General features: G+C 47.9%; 1 protein-coding gene across 5 annotated transcripts in view; it reads right to left on the bottom strand.

Moving 5' to 3' along the window:
- stag3 (STAG3 cohesin complex component) overlaps window positions 1-17,500 on the bottom strand; it is a 76,679-nt gene that overhangs the window by 4,294 nt on the left and 54,885 nt on the right. For all 5 annotated transcript variants that reach the window (XR_013205781.1, XM_077235513.1, XM_077235511.1 and 2 more), the window contains exons 23-26: window positions 12,843-12,979; window positions 12,504-12,605; window positions 1,627-1,757; window positions 9-125 (exon numbers count right to left, since the gene is read on the bottom strand). Coding sequence is in view for 4 of the 5 variants with exons in the window: in XM_077235513.1 (XP_077091628.1) it covers window positions 9-125; window positions 1,627-1,757; window positions 12,504-12,605; window positions 12,843-12,979 (487 nt within the window). In the remaining variant the exon portion in view is untranslated. The remainder of the gene's footprint in view (window positions 1-8; window positions 126-1,626; window positions 1,758-12,503; window positions 12,606-12,842; window positions 12,980-17,500) is intronic.

A 17,500-nucleotide genomic window follows, 5' to 3' on the forward strand; every position in this document is an offset into this window, starting at 1 on the left:
ATACTCACAGATGCTTGCGTTCAGGCTGCAGGAGTTTGAAACTGAATTCACTGAGAATCTCCAGAAAACTCAGATTCATCAAGTCGCCCTTATCAAGCCCTTGACTAGCAAAGTGGATGCCGTCCCTACGCAAACCAGAGAAACCAGTAAGAGAACGACAGAAACCAGTGAGAGAACGACAGAAACCAGTGAGAGAACGACAGAAACCAGTGAGAGAACAACAGAAACGAGTGATAGAACGACAGAAACCAGTGAGAACGACAGACACCAGTGATAGAACGACAGAAACCAGTGAGAGAACGACAGAAACCAGTGATAGAACGACAGACACCAGTGAGAGAACAACAGAAACCAGTGAGAGAACAACAGAAACCAGTGATAGAACGACAGAAACCAGTGAAAAACGACAGAAACCAGTGATAGAACGACAGTAACCAGTGAGAGAACGACAGAAACCAGTGATAGAACGACAGAAACCAGTGATAGAACGACAGAAACCAGTGAGAGAACGACAGAAACCAGTGAGAGAACGACAGAAACCAGTGAGAGAACAACAGAAACGAGTGATAGAACGACAGAAACCAGTGAGAACGACAGAAACCAGTGATAGAACGACACACACCAGTGAGAGAACAACAGAAACGAGTGAGAGAACAACAGAAACGAGTGATAGAACGACAGAAACCAGTGATAGAACGACACCCACCAGTGAGAGAACAACAGAAACCAGTGAGAGAACAACAGAAACCAGTGATAGAACGACAGAAACCAGTGACAGAACGACAGAAACCAGTGAGAGAACGACAGAAACCAGTTATAGAACGACAGAAACCAGTGAGAGAACAACAGAAACCAGTGAGAGAACGACAGAAACCAGTGAGAGAACAACAGAAACCAGTGAGAACAACAGAAACCAGTGATAGAACGACAGAAACCAGTGATAGAACGACAGAAACCAGTGAGAGAACAACACAAACCAGTGAGAGAACGACAGAAACCAGTGAGAGAACAACAGAAACCAGTGATAGAACAACAGAAACCATTGAGAGAACGACAGAAACCAGTGAGAGAACGATAGAAACCAGTGAGAGAACAACAGAAACGAGTGAGAGAACGACAGAAACCAGTGATAGAACGACAGAAACCAGTGAGAGAACGACAGAAACCAGTGAGAGAACGACAGAAACCATTGAGAGAACGACAGAAACCAGTGATAAAACGACAGAAACCAGTGAGAGAACGACAGAAACCAGTGAGAGAACGATAGAAACCAGTGAGAGAACGACAGAAACCATTGAGAGAACGACAGAAACCAGTGAGAGAACGATAGAAACCAGTGAGAGAACAACAGAAACGAGTGAGAGAACGACAGAAACCAGTGATAGAACGACAGAAACCAGTGAGAGAACGACAGAAACCAGTGAGAGAACGACAGAAACCATTGAGAGAACGACAGAAACCAGTGATAAAACGACAGAAACCAGTGAGAGAACGACAGAAACCAGTGAGAGAACGATAGAAACCAGTGAGAGAACAACATAAACCAGTGAGAGAGAGACATAAACCAGTGAGAGAGACATAAACCAGTGAGAGAGAGAGAAACCAGTGAGCGGGTGATGAACGCACTGGTGTAACGCCAGCAGCGGCTCGCGGACGGCACGCAGGTTGATGCTAAAGTTCACCGCCAGTTTTTTTGCCAGAGATCTGATCTCCATCATCTCTTCATCACGACAGTCCTGCTCGAGCCCTGAGAAGAGCTGCTCACACACACACACACACACACACACACACACACACACACACACACACACACACACCACAGTGAAGAGAGATGATACAGAGGTCGCTGACTGAAACTACACACACTAACAAACATACTCTCTCACTCACACACTCACTCTCACACATACTTTCACTTTCATACTCACACATACTCCCTCTCATTCTCACACACACATACTCACTCACACACTCCCTGTCACACTCAGACATACTCCCTCTCACACTCACTCCCTCTCACACTCACACACATACTCGCTCACACATACTCACTCACACATACTCCCTCACACTCACACATACTCCCTCTCACACTCACACATACTCCCTCTCACACTCACACATACTCCCTCTCACACTCACACACACTCCCTCTCACACATACTCCCTCTCATCCTCACACATACTCCCTCTCACACTCACACACACTCCCTCTCACACATACTCCCTCTCACACTCACACACACTCCCTCTCACACATACTCCCTCTCATCCTCACACATACTCCCTCTCACACTCACACACACTCCCTCTCACACATACTCCCTCTCATCCTCACACATACTCCCTCTCACACTCACACACACTCCCTCTCACACATACTCCCTCTCACTCACACACACTCCCTCTCACACTCACACATACTCCCTCTCACACTCACACATACTCCCTCTCACACTCACACATACTCCCTCTCACACTCACACATACTCCCTCTCACACATACTCCCTCTCATCCTCACACATACTCCCTCTCACACATACTCCCTCTCACACATACTCCCTCTCACACATACTCCCTCTCACACTCACACACACTCCCTCTCACACATACTCCCTCTCACACTCACACACACTCCCTCTCACACATACTCCCTCTCATCTTCACACACACTCCCTCTCACACATACTCCCTCTCACACTCACACACACTCCCTCTCACACATACTCCCTCTCACTCACACACACTCCCTCTCACACATACTCCCTCTCACACTCACACATACTCCCTCTCACACATACTCCCTCACACATACTCCCTCTCACACTCACACACACTCCCTCTCATCCTCACACATACTCCCTCTCACACTCACACATACTCCCTCACACTCACACATACTCCCTCTCACACTCACACATACTCCCTCTCACACATACTCCCTCTCACACTCACACACACTCCCTCTCACACTCACACACACTCCCTCTCACACATACTCCCTCTCACGCTCACACATACTCCCTCTCACGCTCACACATACTCCCTCTCACGCTCACACATACTCCCTCTCACGCTCACACATACTCCCTCTCACGCTCACACATACTCCCTCTCACGCTCACACATACTCCCTCTCACGCTCACACATACTCCCTCTCACGCTCACACATACTCCCTCTCACGCTCACACATACTCCCTCTCACGCTCACACATACTCCCTCTCACACTCACACATACTCCCTCTCACACTCACACATACTCCCTCTCACACTCACACACATACTCACTCACACATACTCCCTCTCACGCGCACACATACTCCCTCTCACGCGCACACATACTCCCTCTCACGCGCACACATACTCCCTCTCACGCTCACACATACTCCCTCTCACGCTCACACATACTCCCTCTCACGCTCACACATACTCCCTCTCACGCTCACACATACTCCCTCTCACACATACTCCCTCTCACACATACTCCCTCACACTCACACATACTCCCTCTCACACTCACACATACTCCCTCTCACACACACTCCCTCTCACACACACTCCCTCTCACACACACTCCCTCTCACACACACTCCCTCTCACACACACCCTCACACTCACACACATACTCCCTCTCACACGTACTCCCTCTCACGCTCACACGTACTCCCTCTCATGCTCACACGTACTCCCTCTCTCACTCACACGTACTCCCTCTCACACTCACACGTACTCCCTCTCACACTCAAACGTACTCCCTCTCACTCTCACACGTACTCCCTCTCACGCTCAAACGTACTCCCTCTCACTCTCACACGTACTCCCTCTCACACTCACACGTATTCCCTCACACTCACACGTACTCCCTCTCACACGTACTCCCTCACACGCACACACACACACACACACACACACACACACACACACACACACACACACACACACACCACAGTGAAGAGAGATGATACAGAGGTCGCTGACTGAAACTACACACACTAACAAACATACTCTCTCACTCACACACTCACTCTCACACATACTTTCACTTTCATACTCACACATACTCCCTCTCATTCTCACACACACATACTCACTCACACACTCCCTGTCACACTCAGACATACTCCCTCTCACACTCACTCCCTCTCACACTCACACACATACTCGCTCACACATACTCACTCACACATACTCCCTCACACTCACACATACTCCCTCTCACACTCACACATACTCCCTCTCACACTCACACATACTCCCTCTCACACTCACACACACTCCCTCTCATCCTCACACATACTCCCTCTCACACTCACACACACTCCCTCTCACACTCACACACACTCCCTCTCACACATACTCCCTCTCACACTCACACACACTCCCTCTCACACATACTCCCTCTCATCCTCACACATACTCCCTCTCACACTCACACACACTCCCTCTCACACATACTCCCTCTCATCCTCACACATACTCCCTCTCACACTCACACACACTCCCTCTCACACATACTCCCTCTCACTCACACACACTCCCTCTCACACTCACACATACTCCCTCTCACACTCACACATACTCCCTCTCACACTCACACATACTCCCTCTCACACTCACACATACTCCCTCTCATCCTCACACATACTCCCTCTCACACATACTCCCTCTCACACATACTCCCTCTCACACTCACACACACTCCCTCTCACACATACTCCCTCTCACACTCACACACACTCCCTCTCACACATACTCCCTCTCATCCTCACACACACTCCCTCTCACACATACTCCCTCTCACACTCACACACACTCCCTCTCACACATACTCCCTCTCACTCACACACACTCCCTCTCACACTCACACATACTCCCTCTCACACATACTCCCTCTCATCCTCACACATACTCCCTCTCACACATACTCCCTCACACATACTCCCTCTCACACTCACACACACTCCCTCTCATCCTCACACATACTCCCTCTCACACTCACACATACTCCCTCACACTCACACATACTCCCTCTCACACTCACACATACTCCCTCTCACACATACTCCCTCTCACACTCACACACACTCCCTCTCACACTCACACACACTCCCTCTCACACATACTCCCTCTCACGCTCACACATACTCCCTCTCACGCTCACACATACTCCCTCTCACGCTCACACATACTCCCTCTCACGCTCACACATTCTCCCTCTCACGCTCACACATACTCCCTCTCACGCTCACACATACTCCCTCTCACACTCACACATACTCCCTCTCACACTCACACATACTCCCTCTCACACTCACACACATACTCACTCACACATACTCCCTCTCACGCGCACACATACTCCCTCTCACGCGCACACATACTCCCTCTCACGCTCACACATACTCCCTCTCACGCTCACACATACTCCCTCTCACGCTCACACATACTCCCTCTCACGCTCACACATACTCCCTCTCACGCTCACACATACTCCCTCTCACGCTCACACATACTCCCTCTCACACATACTCCCTCTCACACATACTCCCTCTCACACATACTCCCTCTCACACATACTCCCTCACACTCACACATACTCCCTCTCACACTCACACATACTCCCTCTCACACACACTCCCTCTCACACACACTCCCTCTCACACACACTCCCTCTCACACACACCCTCACACTCACACACATACTCCCTCTCACACGTACTCCCTCTCACGCTCACACGTACTCCCTCTCACGCTCACACGTACTCCCTCTCTCACTCACACGTACTCCCTCTCACACTCACACGTACTCCCTCTCACACTCAAACGTACTCCCTCTCACTCTCACACGTACTCCCTCTCACGCTCAAACGTACTCCCTCTCACTCTCACACGTACTCCCTCTCACACTCACACGTATTCCCTCACACTCACACGTACTCCCTCTCACACGTACTCCCTCACACGCACACACACACACACACACACACACACACACACCACAGTGAAGAGAGATGATACAGAGGTCGCTGACTGAAACTACACACACTAACAAACATACTCTCTCACTCACACACTCACTCTCACACATACTTTCACTTTCATACTCACACATACTCCCTCTCATTCTCACACACACATACTCACTCACACACTCCCTGTCACACTCAGACATACTCCCTCTCACACTCACTCCCTCTCACACTCACACACATACTCGCTCACACATACTCACTCACACATACTCCCTCACACACACACATATTCCCTCTCACACTCACACATACTCCCTCTCACACTCACACATACTCCCTCTCACACTCACACACACTCCCTCTCACACATACTCCCTCTCATCCTCACACATACTCCCTCTCACACTCACACACACTCCCTCTCACACATACTCCCTCTCACACTCACACACACTCCCTCTCACACATACTCCCTCTCATCCTCACACATACTCCCTCTCACACTCACACACACTCCCTCTCACACATACTCCCTCTCATCCTCACACATACTCCCTCTCACACTCACACACACTCCCTCTCACACATACTCCCCTCACACATACTCCCTCTCACACTCACACACACTCCCTCTCAACATACTCCCTCTCACTCACACACACTCCCTCTCACCACTCACAACTACTCCCTCTCACTCACACATACTCCCTCTCACACTCACACATACTCCCTCTCACACTCACACATACTCCCTCTCACACATACTCCCCCTCTCCACACTCACACATACTCCCTCTCACACACACATACTCCCTCTCACACTCACACATACTCCCTCACACTCACACATACTCCCTCTCACACTCACACATACTCCCTCTCACACATACTCCCTCTCACACTCACACACACTCCCTCTCACACTCACACACACTCCCTCTCACACATACTCCCTCTCACGCTCACACATACTCCCTCTCACGCTCACACATACTCCCTCTCACGCTCACACATACTCCCTCTCACGCTCACACATACTCCCTCTCACGCTCACACATTCTCCCTCTCACGCTCACACATACTCCCTCTCACGCTCACACATACTCCCTCTCACGCTCACACATACTCCCTCTCACACTCACACATACTCCCTCTCACAGTCACACACATACTCACTCACACATACTCCCTCTCACGCGCACACATACTCCCTCTCACGCGCACACATACTCCCTCTCACGCTCACACATACTCCCTCTCACGCTCACACATACTCCCTCTCACGCTCACACATACTCCCTCTCACGCTCACACATACTCCCTCTCACGCTCACACACACTCCCTCTCACACATACTCCCTCTCACACATACTCCCTCACACTCACACATACTCCCTCACACTCACACATACTCCCTCTCACACTCACACATACTCCCTCTCACACACACTCCCTCTCACACACCCTCACACTCACACACATACTCCCTCTCACACGTACTCCCTCTCACGCTCACACGTACTCCCTCTCACGCTCACACGTACTCCCTCTCACGCTCACACGTACTCCCTCTCACGCTCACACGTACTCCCTCTCTCACTCACACGTACTCCCTCTCACGCTCACACGTACTCCCTCTCACGCTCAAACGTACTCCCTCTCACTCTCACACGTACTCCCTCTCACGCTCAAACGTACTCCCTCTCACTCTCACACGTACTCCCTCTCACGCTCACACGTATTCCCTCACACTCACACGTACTCCCTCTCACGCTCACACGTACTCCCTCTCACACGTACTCCCTCTCACACGTACTCCCTCTCACACGTACTCCCTCTCACACGTACTCCCTCTCACACGTACTCCCTCTCACACGTACTCCCTCTCACACGTACTCCCTCTCACACGTACTCCCTCTCACACGTACTCCCTCTCACACGTACTCCCTCTCACACGTACTCCCTCTCACACGTACTCCCTCTCACACGTACTCCCTCTCACACGTACTCCCTCTCACACGTACTCCCTCTCACACGTACTCCCTCTCACACGTACTCCCTCTCACACGTACTCCCTCTCACACGTACTCCCTCTCACACGTACTCCCTCTCACACGTACTCCCTCTCACACGTATTCCCTCACACGTACTCCCTCTCACGCTCAAACGTACTCCCTCTCACGCTCACATGTACTCCCTCTCACACTCACACGTACTCCCTCTCACACTCACACGTACTCCCTCTCACACTCACACGTACTCCCTCTCACACGTACTCCCTCTCACACGTACTCCCTCTCACACGTACTCCCTCTCACACGTACTCCCTCTCACACGTACTCCCTCTCACACGTACTCCCTCTCACACGTACTCCCTCTCACACGTACTCCCTCTCACACGTACTCCCTCTCACACTCACAAATACTCCCTGTCACACTCACAAATACTCCCTCTCACACTCACACATACTCCCTCTAACACTCACACATACTCCCTCTCACACATACTCCCTCTCACACTCACACACACTCCCTCTCACACTTACACACACTCCCTCTCACACTCACACGTACTCCCTCTCACACGTACTCCCTCTCACACGTACTCCCTCTCACACGTACTCCCTCTCACACGTACTCCCTCTCACACGTACTCCCTCTCACACGTACTCCCTCTCACACGTACTCCCTCTCACACGTACTCCCTCTCACACGTACTCCCTCTCACACGTACTCCCTCTCACACGTACTCCCTCTCACACGTACTCCCTCTCACACGTACTCCCTCTCACACGTACTCCCTCTCACACTCACACATACTCCCTCTCACACTCACAAATACTCCCTCTCACACTCACACATACTCCCTCTCACACTCACACATACTCCCTCTAACACTCACACATACTCCCTCTCACACTCACACACACTCCCTCTCACACATACTCCCTCTCACACTCACACATACTCCCTCTAACACTCACACATACTCCCTCTAACACTCACACATACTCCCTCTCACTCTCACACATACTCCCTCTCACTCACACACAGTCCCTCTCACTCACACACACACACACTCCCTCTCACTCTCACACATACTCCCTCTCACTCACACACAGTCCCTCTCACTCACACACACACACACTCCCTCTCACACTCACACATACTCCCTCTAACACTCACACATACTCCCTCTCACACTCACACATACTCCCTCTAACACTCACACATACTCCCTCTCACACATACTCCCTCCCACACTCACCCACACTCACACACACTCCCTCTCACACTCACACACACTCCCTCTAACACTCACACATACTCCCTCTCACTCTCACACATACTCCCTCTCACTCACACACACTCCCTCTCACTCACACACACTCCCTCTCACACTCACACACACTCCCTCTCACACATACTCCCTCTCACACGTACTCCCTCTCACACTCACAAATACTCCCTGTCACACTCACAAATACTCCCTCTCACACTCACACATACTCCCTCTAACACTCACACATACTCCCTCTCACACATACTCCCTCTCACACTCACACACACTCCCTCTCACACTTACACACACTCCCTCTCACACTCACACGTACTCCCTCTCACACGTACTCCCTCTCACACGTACTCCCTCTCACACGTACTCCCTCTCACACGTACTCCCTCTCACACGTACTCCCTCTCACACGTACTCCCTCTCACACGTACTCCCTCTCACACGTACTCCCTCTCACACGTACTCCCTCTCACACGTACTCCCTCTCACACGTACTCCCTCTCACACGTACTCCCTCTCACACGTACTCCCTCTCACACGTACTCCCTCTCACACGTACTCCCTCTCACACTCACACATACTCCCTCTCACACTCACAAATACTCCCTCTCACACTCACACATACTCCCTCTCACACTCACACATACTCCCTCTAACACTCACACATACTCCCTCTCACACTCACACACACTCCCTCTCACACATACTCCCTCTCACACTCACACATACTCCCTCTAACACTCACACATACTCCCTCTAACACTCACACATACTCCCTCTCACTCTCACACATACTCCCTCTCACTCACACACAGTCCCTCTCACTCACACACACACACACTCCCTCTCACTCTCACACATACTCCCTCTCACTCACACACAGTCCCTCTCACTCACACACACACACACTCCCTCTCACACTCACACATACTCCCTCTAACACTCACACATACTCCCTCTCACACTCACACATACTCCCTCTAACACTCACACATACTCCCTCTCACACATACTCCCTCCCACACTCACCCACACTCACACACACTCCCTCTCACACTCACACACACTCCCTCTAACACTCACACATACTCCCTCTCACTCTCACACATACTCCCTCTCACTCACACACACTCCCTCTCACTCACACACACTCCCTCTCACACTCACACACACTCCCTCTCACACATACTCCCTCTCACACTCACACATACTCCCTCTCACACTCACACACACTCCCTCTCACACTCACACATACTCCCTCTAACACTCACACATACTCCCTCACACTCACACATACTCCCTCTCACACATACTCCCACCCACACTCACACACACTCCCTCTCAGTCTCACACATACTCCGTCTAACTCACACACACTCCCTCACACTCACACACACTCCCTCTCACACTCACACACACTCCCTCTCACACTCACACACACTCCCTCTCACACTCACACACACTCCCTCTCATCCTCACACATACTCCCTCTCATACTCACACATACTCCCTCTCACACTCACACACACTCCCTCTCACGCTCACACATACTCCCTCTCACGCTCACACATACTCCCTCTCTCACTCACACATACTACCTCTCATCCTCACACACACTCCCTCTCACGCTCACACATACTCCCTCTCACGCTCACACACACTCCCTCTCACGCTCACACATACTCCCTCTCACGCTCACACATACTCCCTCTCTCACTCACACATACTACCTCTCATCCTCACACACACTCCCTCTCACGCTCACACATACTACCTCTCACGCTCACACACACTCCCTCTCACGCTCACACACACTCCCTCTCACGCTCACACATACTCCCTCTCACACTCACACATACTCCCTCTCACGCTCACACACACTCCCTCTCACGCTCACACATACTCCCTCTCACGCTCACACATACTCCCTCTCTCACTCACACATACTACCTCTCATCCTCACACACACTCCCTCTCACGCTCACACATACTACCTCTCACGCTCACACACACTCCCTCTCACGCTCACACACACTCCCTCTCACGCTCACACACACTCCCTCTCACTCACACATACTCCCTCTCACGCTCACACATACTACCTCTCATCCTCACACACACTCCCTCTCACACTCACACACACTCCCTCTCACACTCACACATACTCCCTCTCATGCTCACACATACTCCCTCTCACGCTCACACATACTCCCTCTCACGCTCACACATACTCCCTCTCTCACTCACACATACTCCCTCTCACTCACACATACTACCTCTCATCCTCACACACACTCCCTCTCACACTCACACATACTCCCTCTCACACTCACACATACTCCCTCTCACACTCACACATACTCCCTCTCTCACGCTCACACATACTCCCTCTCTCACTCACACATACTCCCTCTCACGCTCACACATACTACCTCTCATCCTCACACACACTCCCTCTCACACTCACACATACTCCCTCTCATCCTCACACATACTCCCTCTCTCACTCACACATACTCCCTCTCACTCACACATACTCCCTCTCACGCTCACACATACTACCTCTCATCCTCACACACACTCCCTCTCACACTCACACATACTCCCTCTCATCCTCACACATACTCCCTCTCTCACTCACACATACTCCCTCTCACTCACACATACTCCCTCTCACGCTCACACATACTACCTCTCATCCTCACACACACTCCCTCTCACACACACTCCCTCTCACACTCACACACACTCCCTCTCACACTCACACATACTCACTCACACATACTCCCTCTCACATACTCCCTCTCACATACTCCCTCTCACATACTCCCTCTCACATACTCCCTCTCACATACTCCCTCTCACATACTCACTCTCACACATACTCACTCTCACACATACTCACTCTCACACATACTCACTCTCACACATACTCACTCTCACACATACTCACTCTCACACATACTCACTCTCACACATACTCACTCTCACACATACTCACTCTCACACATACTCCCTCTCATCCTCACACATACTCCCTCTCACACTCACACATACTCCCTCTCACAAATATTTCCTCTTACACATACTCACACACTCACACACTCACTCACACACATACACTCTCACATACTTACACCCATACTCCCTCTCATACTCACACACACACCCTCTCACACTCTCTAACACAAATATTAACACACTCACTCACACAAATATTAAACACACACACCTGCTGCAGACACAAGCACACAGTTCTGGCACTTTCCACAGAGCTAATCATCTTGGTTTTGCTGAGAGTCTCTTTGATGATGTCACCGAAATCCCTGTAGAACTACAGAAAAAACACGCAATAGATTCATTAAATATTGGTGCTTTTACCCGAAGCCACTTACAAATAACACTAATACAAGCAGAAGCAATGAAGAACACAAGCTGACCAAATAAACAAGAACAGAAGCTCATGTAAGATTAGATTCTTGGAGACACTAATCTGATCTGAATAATGACACTATTGTCTGATGTATGTGTTGATGAACACACACACACACACACACACACACACACACACCTTATTGTAGTATTTGAGTATGTCTGTGGCGGCTCTGAGCTCCAGGACGCCGTATATGATGAGTTTACAGTATCCAGCCAACTGTATCCTCCTCTGCAGCAAATCAGCCATCTTCATCTCTTCATCCTCATCCTCACCTGCACACGATCATCATTACACACACCGCTCACCACATTACAGCTGATGAAGGAGTTCATTTCTAACGCAGGGTGTGAATCAACAACGTGTGTGTAAATACTTCAGTATGAATGTTTCATCAAACACGACAGCTTCAGAAGAAAGATGCATTTTTAAAGTGTTAAAGGAGTAGTTCACTTTTTAAAAAAACTTTTGCTGATAATTTACTCACCCCCATGTCATCCAAGACGTCCATGTCTGTCTTTCTTCAGTCGAAAAGAAATTAATGGACTTCATTGGGGTACCAAACGGTCCAAGGTCCAAATGACAGTTTCAGTGCAGCTTCAAACGGCTTTAAACGACACCAGAGGATGCATAAGGGTCTTATCTTGCGAAACGATCGGTCATTTCAAAAATAAATAAAAAAGTTTAAGTTTTATAAACATAAATGCTCGCCTTGCTCTGTTCTGTGATGCACGTTCGTGACTCTCCTGTTCGAACTCGTTCATCAAAATGAACAAATCTTTTTTCCGAGTCATTTCGTTCATTCAACCTTTTTTCAACCTTTTTTATTTATTTTTGAAATGACCGATCGTTTCGCAAGATAAGACCCTTATGCATCGTCTGGTGTCGTGTAAAGCCATTTGAAGCTGCACTGAAACTGTCATTTGGACCTTGGACCATTTGGTACCCCAATGAAGTCCATTATATGGAGAAAAATCCTAGAATGTTTTCATCAAAAACCTTAATTTCTTTTCGACTGAAGAAAGAAAGACATGGACATCTTAGATGACATGGGGGTGAGTAAATTATCAGCAAAAGTTTTTTAAAAAGTGAACTACCCCTTTTAAGTGTGTGCGCACAAGTCTGTATGCATGTCGTGTTTCTCTGTGCCTACATGAATTTGTCTGTTAGTCTGTGTGTATGTTTGTGAGTGTATGCGTGCGCATGCGTGTCTGTGAGTGTGTGTACGAGTGTGTGTACGTGTCAATTAGGGGGCGACCGATTAACGGCCTGGCCGATTATCGGCTCCGATATTATGCCTTTTTTATGGTTATCGGTATCGGCCATTATCAAAACCGATTCACCGTAAAAATAATTTAATTTTGAAATGCGCTATATTTGGCTCTGACGCAGCCGCCTCTGTCAGGACTCCCCACTTTGTGGACTAGACTAATGTCCCCGCCCATTGGATTTGTTGGGAGTCAAGAGTCCGGTTGATCAACGCAGAAAGCTGAAGGCACTGAAAGTGTTGCACTGCAGACTGGAGCCGCTTCACTGATCACGCATCAGCTGTCTCTCAAGCCCCGTTCACACCGCCAGCGACACGCAGCGACAAAGCGACATGATCCCATTCATTTCAATGGAGCGCTGGCGACTTCCGGCGACACGAGCGACATCGACCATTGGCGACAGAATGTGGGCGTGTCAAGCGACAAGAGACAAGCGACAAAAGTTGAGAAATTTCAACTTAATGCAAATGAGAAGCGATTTTCGCGAGCGACAACCAATAGGAAAGAAGCCTTTTCAGTGGAGCTTACGTCACCGTCTCGAGTGCAGGGAAGACAGAAGAGTTCGAGGATGATTCCACGGTTTTATATGATTTGACTGTAACCACATATGGATATAATAAAATGATGCATGGAAAAGAAACTGTCGACAGTCTCAGTGAGTTTAATTCATACATTTATAGTTCGAGTGGTGTAATTTTATGATGCAAGTTTAGTACTCCTGCAGTTCATTTTACAGTTTCCCCTGCATTGTGTTGACTATTAGGGACAAGAAAATTGATTATTTGTCAAATTCGAATGACGTTTTAGTAATTTATGACAGTATGAGTGAGTTTAATTTGTTGATTGATCGATCGTTAATCTAGTAAATTATTTAATCCACTGAACACTGCTGTGGTAATATAAAAACACTCCCCCAACAGCATATACTGTTTCTTTTGAGCCTAATTCCTAGTCAAATTAAAATTGTATAGTTGTATATATCACTTGTGATGGTATTTTGTATAGATATGGCCAGACGTGCAGTCTACCAATAACATTACAGCACTACGAACGCCCACAAGCGACTTCACAGTAAAGAGCCTAGCGACATACAGCGACAAAGTCGCTGGCGGTGTGAACGTAGCTTCAGAGTTACGGCAGCAGCAGACTTTGCTGAAGTAGCAATAATTTACTACACTGAAGTTGCAAAACACCCAGGGGCCGAAATTAACACCCGCCAAGCGCCAAACGCGGGTAGATTTTCCGTTTGGCGACTAAATCACAAAAGGCTATCCGCCACACTGGCGGGTGAATGTTCCAGACATCCCAAGTCTCCCGGACGTTCCGGGAGTCTCCCGCATATTGATAGTGGCTCCCTGATGCCCGCAAACTAGTTCAAATCTCCCGTAATCTAGAGCGAGCGAGAAAGAGCGCGCACATACTGCGCTTCAAACCGTGTAGCGCGCGCACGCCTGAGGGGGAGAAAGCGAGAGACCTTGCGTGTGTGTGCCTCTAGAAGCGTGTGTGAACCTTCTTCACACCTAAAATAGATCTACACTAAATATATTTCTTTAACTTAAATAATTAACAAATTAAGATGACAAAAAGAAAACACTGAATCAGTTTGAAGCTTTGAAAAAAATGCTTTTTTTCTTCTTCATCACACTACGTTTTTTTCATCAAATAAAAATAGCAGGCCTACCTCAATCCACAGCTTGTCTAGATTTTACTTAAAAAAAGTAACATGTCTACATGATATGGTTAGTCTGGGTCTCCGATGGCACAGATGTCCCGGGAATACAGAGATAACGTCTCGCTAGAGTGGCCAACTTCGGAAAGCGCCTTTCATTGGCTTGTGGATGTTTGCTTGGCCAGTGATAGCCCATTGCATTGTACTTGCACTAGGCCTACTGCTTTATTTTAGTACCGCGTAGCATATTTTGCAAGTACCGGTAACTTCGTCGCCCTTTCTGTCGAAATGGTCCCACACAGTAGCTACTTCATTTCGCTTGCTTCATTATGCTTGCTCAGCGAAATGTCTTTAGGCGCGTGTGGTTGCGCGTGTCTACGCACCCTGTGATTTAACAAATATAGGCTATATACTGTTTTTTTTAACCATGCAGTAAACAAACAAAAAAGCTAAATATATATTACTTTTAAACCGTTTAACTGATAGTATTAATCTGTAAAACATTTTACTTCCGTTAAAGTGATAGTTTTACAAAACCTTCAAATGTACTGTTATGAGCACTAGTTCCATGCTCACATCTTCCATGTCTTACTATTTGTTGCTCTGTTTAGACTTCTATGTACTCTTATTCCTTCAACATAATACCCTATCTCAATTAAATGTACTGAAATGAATGTATTTGTGACACCAAAAGGCTGTTTCTTATTTTGGCCGGTAAAAAATATGCTTGGCTGGTGGATGTTTTCCTCTACCAGTCCCCGTGGCAGGTGTCCGGCCCACAAAAATTCAAAAAGTTGATTTCGGACCCTGAAAACACCTCAATATAATAGATCTCCGTGATGCAGAAAACACAGACGGAATCGCGGAATCCGGTCATAAAAACGGAATTTACTGTATAAAGCAGAATGTCATGCAATTTGTCAAGTTTTTGATGAATTAATAAAAAGCAGGTCAGTACAAATCAAATCGAATTTCAAACCGCCAAAAGACTATTTAAATATGATAAATATGAATCCTGTGTGTCTCTAAATGAATGGCAGAGACGCGTGACTTCGTTTACCACACACACACACACACACACACACACACACACACACACACACACACACACACACACACACACACACACACACACACACACACACACACACACACACACACACACACACACACACGAGCATGGGTGACACTTGCACTGTTTTCAGCCTCAGCCGCATCATTATATGAGGACATGATTGCATAGACATCATCATCTACAGTAGGGCTGCACGATTCATGCTAAAATGTGAATCACGATTTTTCTCCATGGGAATTGAGATCATGATTCTCTTACACGATTCTCATTTTTTCAACCAAAATTTACTGCACTCAAGTACAAAATAAAAACCAACAACAAAAAACACAGGACATTCAGTATAATAAAGTGCAGGAGTAACAAAAAAATGTCTCTTTTCTTTATTTTAGACCCCTTAAAGTGAATAATTTTAAAGCTTTATGTTGTTGAACATAAGATAACATTAACATCTACAATAATAAAAAACTAAAACTAAACAGAAGCTGTGCTTTTTGCTCCAATTGGCACAGAACATTAAAGGTTCTTGGCCAAGAACACTAACCTACCAACATTCTGAGGTTTCAGGAGGAACGAGGGAATGTTGCAGTGTTCCCCCTGTGCTAAAAACCCTTTCTGATTAAAAAATTGAAATTAAGCCTAAATGTAAAATAACACTATTTGTTCACTGTATAAATTAAATATAGTTTCATCTTTGTTAAAGCTGTATTTTGTTGTTTTATTAATATCAATAACACTGAAAACAGTGTATGTATATATTAAGTGTGTGCTGTCACTTTAAGACCGA

This window comes from Siphateles boraxobius, unplaced genomic scaffold, assembly GCF_051911475.1.
Source record: "Siphateles boraxobius isolate OS27281-9 unplaced genomic scaffold, OSU_SipBor_1 197, whole genome shotgun sequence".
In the NCBI taxonomy this organism is placed as follows: Eukaryota; Metazoa; Chordata; class Actinopteri; order Cypriniformes; family Leuciscidae; genus Siphateles; species Siphateles boraxobius.